This window comes from Numida meleagris, chromosome Z, assembly GCF_002078875.1.
Source record: "Numida meleagris isolate 19003 breed g44 Domestic line chromosome Z, NumMel1.0, whole genome shotgun sequence".
In the NCBI taxonomy this organism is placed as follows: Eukaryota; Metazoa; Chordata; class Aves; order Galliformes; family Numididae; genus Numida; species Numida meleagris.
The window spans coordinates 57,141,974-57,148,177 of NC_034438.1; the positions used below are offsets into that span (position 1 = coordinate 57,141,974).

At 44.7% G+C, this 6,204-nt stretch overlaps 1 protein-coding gene and 1 long non-coding RNA gene across 2 annotated transcripts in view; one reads left to right on the forward strand and one right to left on the reverse strand.

Annotated features, from left to right (window-relative positions):
* The window catches only part of FAM81B (family with sequence similarity 81 member B), a 24,810-nt gene extending 24,077 nt beyond the window's left edge, over positions 1–733 (reverse strand). The window contains 1 exon segment of the mRNA XM_021381524.1: positions 107–733. Coding sequence (XP_021237199.1) covers positions 107–620 — 514 coding nt within the window. The 5' untranslated portion in view covers positions 621–733.
* LOC110389705 lies at positions 1,359–5,927 on the forward strand. The gene is made up of 2 exons (XR_002433339.1): positions 1,359–2,765; positions 3,345–5,927. It is a non-coding gene; the product is annotated as an uncharacterized LOC110389705 (long non-coding RNA).

Here is a 6,204-nt window from a genome sequence, read left to right on the forward strand (position 1 = left end):
TTCCCTTCCCTTCCCTTCCCTTCCCTTCCCTTCCCTTCCCCACCCTCTTTCCTTCTTTTTTCACAAGGAACTGCAAGTGCCACTATGTAAGAATATCAGAATTTACCTAAAACATAGCACTCATGATAAGGACTTTTCCAACCTGGAACCATACGAGTGTTGAGTTGACCATGGGCTAGCGCTGTGCTACTGAAACAAGGGAAATTGCCCTTGCCGTATCTTACCTGAATGTCCTGGCTGAGCTTTTCAGCTATGCTTCTAATGATCTGCATGCAGGTCTCCAGTAGCTGCTGAACAGCAGTCTGCTGAAAGCCTGTGGTTTCCTGGAGGTAGGAGACAGTGTCATTCTTGATTTGGAAGGCCTGGGGGAGGAGAAAGGCTGTGGTCCTCTCCTGTCTGGAAAGCCAGCCCTCCAGCAGATGTACCTTGTCTCCAGGACCAGGAGCAGGGGATGGGTCTCCCCTGTGAACAGCCAGAACCCTGGGTGTTGGGGCAGCCATGGAAAGCAAACCAAGGTAATGGCATGGAGCTGTGTCAGGGGAGGTCAGGCTGGGTGTTAGGAAAAGGTTCTTCACCACAGAGTGGTGGGCATGGAACAGGCTCCCCAGGGCAGTGGTCATAACCCTAAGCTGCTAGAGTTCCAGAAGCATTTGGACAACACCCTCAGACACAGTGCTTGGATTTTGTGTGGTTGTGTGTGGAGACAGGAGTTGGACTGATGATCCTGGGAGATGTAAGTGGCATTTTTTCAGCTTTGTAGGCAAAAAGCATTCTGTCTGTGAATGGAGCTTACTTTTTTTTTTTTCTCGTGAGAGCAATTTCAAAGCTTTTATAAAGCTGGATTAGAAGATGGCATTCCCCATGAAATGTCACTGGCTAGCATGTGCTGTGCAAGGTAGCCAAAGAGGTGGTAGCTGAGGGAGCCCAGGCACATGCCTGAGGCTCTGCATAAATTCAGTGGCATATCATCATAGCAAACTTCATTTTCACCTCTTCATAATTCATTTCAAATAAAGCCATAAGTTAACAGGGCAACGGCATGCTTGCAGCACCCTGGTAGAAACAGTGTGACTTGTGCAGAGCAGTCCCCAAAACACGCACCAGCCAGGAGCAGGCAGCAGTAGAGTCTGAACCACTCACTGCAGTGCTTGTGTTTGGTTTCCCTTTGCATTACTTACACCTACCCACTGGGAAGAAGTTTGCAAGACTAATGATTTTCTTACAGCTATCCGCTCCTGCCCACTGAAACCCAGGGGAATGAGGCCCAGGCTTGAATATAACCAGTGCAACTGCATATAAGTATAGAAGGAAGGAAGAGAGGAAGGATGTTGCATGGAACTGAAACTGGCAGGTACAGAACAAAACTTAATTTAGATAGGAACAATCTGGAGCTTGAAGAAAACTGGCATTATGAGCTACTTCTGAGTAAAAAGGCAGAGAGAAAATTTCTGTAGAACTTCAAGTTTGTGTGTTATCCAGAAATTCTTTTCTTTGTTTCTTATTTTAACGTGAATGGCGTATTTATGCTTTTAATGCTATATGAAATAGCCTTATATCAATTTAGTTAAAACTCATAACCTAATGATGAATATAAATACTCAGCCATTTGGGAAAGAAATCATACATCTTATCCAATGCCATTAAAGACATCCTAAAATTTAACTTCTTTGCCCTGTTTCACTCCTATGCTGCAATATCTTAGTGAAACTGGCATTTGGAGTGCTATCAGCTCTGTGATCAACTAAATTATATTTTGGGTCGTCCTGTGTGGGGCAAAGAGTTGGTCTTGATGTCCGTTATGGATCCCTTCCAACTATGGATATGATTCTATGACTCCATGTTTTCTCGGAATAGCAGCTCTTAGACTGCTATAAATAAAAATTTCAATGTAAAAATAATTTTTAAAAGGAAAGGAGAATTCAGCTGCCCTACTCAATCAATGCACAGAATGCAAAGATGACAGTTTAATGACTGAAGTGTGCCCAAGGATACTCTGCAAGAAATTTTACAGCCATATGGGTGGCTGTAATGATGTTCTGCAGCTGGCTTGTGTCTGGATGTACCAGGAGTGGCTTTACATTTGTCTGTGCAATTAGGACTATAAAATAAAAATTACCTTTGGCAGCCATGAAGCACCAACAAGACTTGAACAATTATTTAAATCCCCTCTTGGTAAAAACTCTAAAAGCCAAAGTGACTAGTTGAGGCTTTGGGTGCTCAGGCAATTTTCAAAAGCATCATGTTTGTTGCAGAGCACCATAGGGAAAGGAAAAGTAAAAGAAAAAATAGAATGTTCTGTTGGAGAATAACTGTGTGAGAATGTAAGTTCAGTGGAGGCTACTGATGTGCAGCTGACCCTCCAAGGCTAATCTCAAGAGTCAGGCTCAAGGGCTGGTTATGACATGAGTATGATTGCAGCCTCTAGCATATGTGGAGCCTAAAATAAGTCTAACCACTTTGCATTTTTTGTGGCTTAAGAACATTGAAAGAACTAGCCTTATGCACAAAGGCTCAGCTGGTGCACAGTAACCCACCAAGAAAGTGCAATGATCTGATTTGAGCCCAAGCAGGAGCTGCTAAAGGCTTAACTGTGTGATCCCTGAAGCTCCAGTCCCCTCAGGCTCTTTTCCTTCTCGGCTGCCTTGCAGGTGTTTTCCTGCTCAGGAGTCCCAGGGAATTCCCCTCAGACACAGCATGTTGAATTTCTGCTTCTTTGCCAGTCAGTTCCACACTGAGCTTAACACATGTCACACACACGCCCCTGGGTAAGAAAGAGCTTGTCTGTGTGTGGTCTGGCTTTTCCTGCTGTTCTGCTGGATCTCTTAATCCGCTGCACCCTGACTTCCCTGCTGTGAAAGGCCAAACCAACCCACTTGCTGCTGTGACTCACATCTTAGAAGAGATACTTGTCTAGGCTCGTGTTTCCTGCACCTAGCCTGCTACAGACCAGTCATACTCATATTAGAAGAATTCCTATTCTTGCAGTTTACAACTGAAATTCCAATTAAATCACCAAACAGAATTGTACTACAGGACCTACAGGGACCAGGTACAATGAGGTTGGTAAACAACTAGGTGTGCACTCCTAGAACAGGTTGCTGAGCTGGTCCAGTGACTGCTGTGGTCAGAAAGGAAGGGCCTTGCTCTTTCTTCCTTCTTTCCTGCTCGTTCCTTTGCCCCTTTCCCTTCTCCCTGTCTCTTGGTCCCATTTTTGCATCCTCTTCTGTACTTTATGACAGCTGTAGTGCCTACTGGGCATCCCTGGGTTGACTCCACTTGTTTATACAGCAGAATATTGTTTCTTTTTGGTGTTTGGCTCTTGGCTAATTTTTTTTTTTTATCAGGTGAATGTGTCAGACTGGCTTCCAGTGGGTACCAGACCAGCACAAGGGGGAGAGCTGAGGAAGCAGTGAAAAGAAGAGAAAAAGAAAGAAAAACTCTTCACAAGTAGTGGTGAGCCATCAAACTAATGAGAAGCTTGCTGCTGCAGTCACTGTCTGAAGTGCCTCGTGAAGGACCTGAGGATGCCTGTCACAGCAGCACCCAAATTATGTGGAGTTCGGGCCATTTCATGTCGCTGGCCTAGGAACACCAGCTGCCCCATCCCACCTCAAGGAAGCTGTCAACCGCTTTGAGTGACACTCTCAGTGCTGGCATTTGGGAGCACGGAATGGAAACCTCATGTCATCTTCCATAAATATCTTCCCCACTGTTACAAGACTTTGATCATAATCTGTCACTTTGCATCATTTTGAATGCTCATATGCATAATGAGGGCAATAAAATACTCTTAGTCCTCTGTCAGTTTGGGCAGATTTGCCAAAGATTAAATCCATTATTAAATTAACTTCTGCTGCAAACTCTGTTGGCCTTTTAATGTAAAGTTAAAATATTAGCTTTGCTTTTATTTGGCTTCAGTACCTTTAGAACTAAAATAGATTTAAGAAGTCAAAGACACTTTGATTTATTAATGACCTCCCTCAGAAGAGCTGAGTGTGTGCTGTAAACTAGCCCTGCAAGCTACTGCTCTGAACATCTCATGTATTATTATCAACCGTAATTAACCTCTGGGAGGAGAAGTCGGGACTTTCAGTTATCTGGGACTTCACGAAGCACTTCCACCATGGCTCCTGCACACATCAGGATGCTTTCTGTAGGCCCCGCTATCTCCCATTTGGGTGAGATATCTCCCCGCTATATCCCCTTTGGCTCAGGGCCAAAGCATATGCAACGCTCTCATCTTTAGGTGAAGCGCTTACAGGCGAAAGGCCTGAAGCAGCCAGCAGAGATGTTATGAGGAAACAGAGGAAGGCAACTGATTAAGAGCTCCCTGATCCTGGATGGGCTCTGAACACTGTGCTGTACTGTGTGTTCCTGCAAGACTGAAGAGCCACAAGGAACTGGCTGTGTCAGAGGACATCCTAAAACCAGAGCCCATGGAATGAATGCTCAAGGGAAAGAAGAGAACTAAGTGGGAATGTAGGACCAGTTGAGTTGGACTGGGCCTGAGGAGTGACAGGTGCAGGAAGTGGGAGGTAGGCCCTGGGTCCTGCTGCTCTCCTCTCACTGAGAAGAAGGATTAAAGCACTCCATATCACAGCCCCAGCCTCTCCCCTGCCTTTGATGAGCATCACTGAGAGATACAGATGTATCTGCAGTCCCCATGCAGCTGGACAGGTTCTCATCCCTTCTTTGGAAATCTCTGGGAGAGAGAAAACCAGGGCTTACCATTGCTTCACCACAGGCTGTTGGAGGCCATGCTCTAACTTCTGGTAGAGGTCCACTCAAAAAGCTGCCCCGTGAACAGGCTTCCCAAAGCCATGTGTCACACACATCCACTGAAGTGACCCCTGTTCCTTTCCACACTTAACTTCCTGCCATCTTTCCCACCCCTCCATCAAGGATGCCTCCAGCTCCACCACCCCACCTGAAGCTTCCCTCTCCTGCCACTGCCCAGCTGCAAAACCCCACTGCCGCCTGCCCAGATGGCAAGTCCTTGTGCTCCTGCTTGCTGCTGCTCAGGAGACTAAAATAAAATAAAATAGATAATAAAATAAAGAAAAATAAATGACCCTTTATTTACACTGAAACTAGCAGTAGCATTTAACTTTAGCTCTACATGGCTACTGATTCTCTTGAAATCTGCAGGAAAATCGAACCTCTGAACTCTTAAGACTCCAGCAGATCTGTCAGAAATGCCTGAGGAATTCAAAAATCATAAAATGAATGAAGAGAGAAGGGGAAGTGGAACAACCTCACACACTTCTCTGTTCTCAGAAATCAGGTTAACAGCAGTGCAGGAACACTTGTAGGGAAACACTGCACATCAGGGAGGAAAAGATTCAAATCATAGAATCATAGAGTTATTTGAGTTGGAAGGGACCATTAAAGGTCATCTAGTCCAACCCCCTGCAATGAACTGCTAGATCAGGTGCCCAGAGTCCTGTCCAGCCTGACCTTGAATGTCTGCAGGGACAGGCATCCACGAGCTTTCTGAGCAACCCGTGCTAGTGCCTCACCACTCTGACTGAAAAAAACCTTCTTACTTATATCCAGTCTAAATCTCTCCTCTTTTAGTTTGAACCCATTTCCCCTTGTTTTATCACAACAGGCTCTGCTTAAGAATCTTGTCCCCTTTTTTCTTGCAGCCTCCTTTAGATACTGAAACGCCATCAGGTCTCCTCAGAGCCTTCTCTTCTCCAGGCTGAACAGCCTCAGCTCTCTCAGCCTGTCCTCATAGGAGAGCTGTTTCATCCCTTAGATCATTTTTGTGGCCCTCCTCTGGACATGGTGCAATACGTCCATGCCTCTAAGGTAAATAAGGAAAATACCTCCAGATGCTGTATTTCCTGAATATTCTTTGTTTATTTTTGTTATTCCTGAGAATGATTTAATGAAAAAAATAATAAAGGAGGGTATTTCACTAATAGTGTAAAGTTCTTGTTTCATTAGTGGGACACTGACCATTTCCTAACAGACTTTTCTGAATGCAAAGCTGCCATTCTAACATTGGGAAACCAGCCTTAAACTTGTAGTATGTGGGGTTAAAGAGACAGCAAGAAAAGATCACAAAAATCCAGAGAAAGAATGTATTAAACGTATTAAATGTGACATGAAGGGCAATTAGTCAGTTTGCCATTACTCAAAGTCATTTGCTCAATTGTGTAAAAAAAAAAGAGTAATCTGGCACAATGGCATTTCATG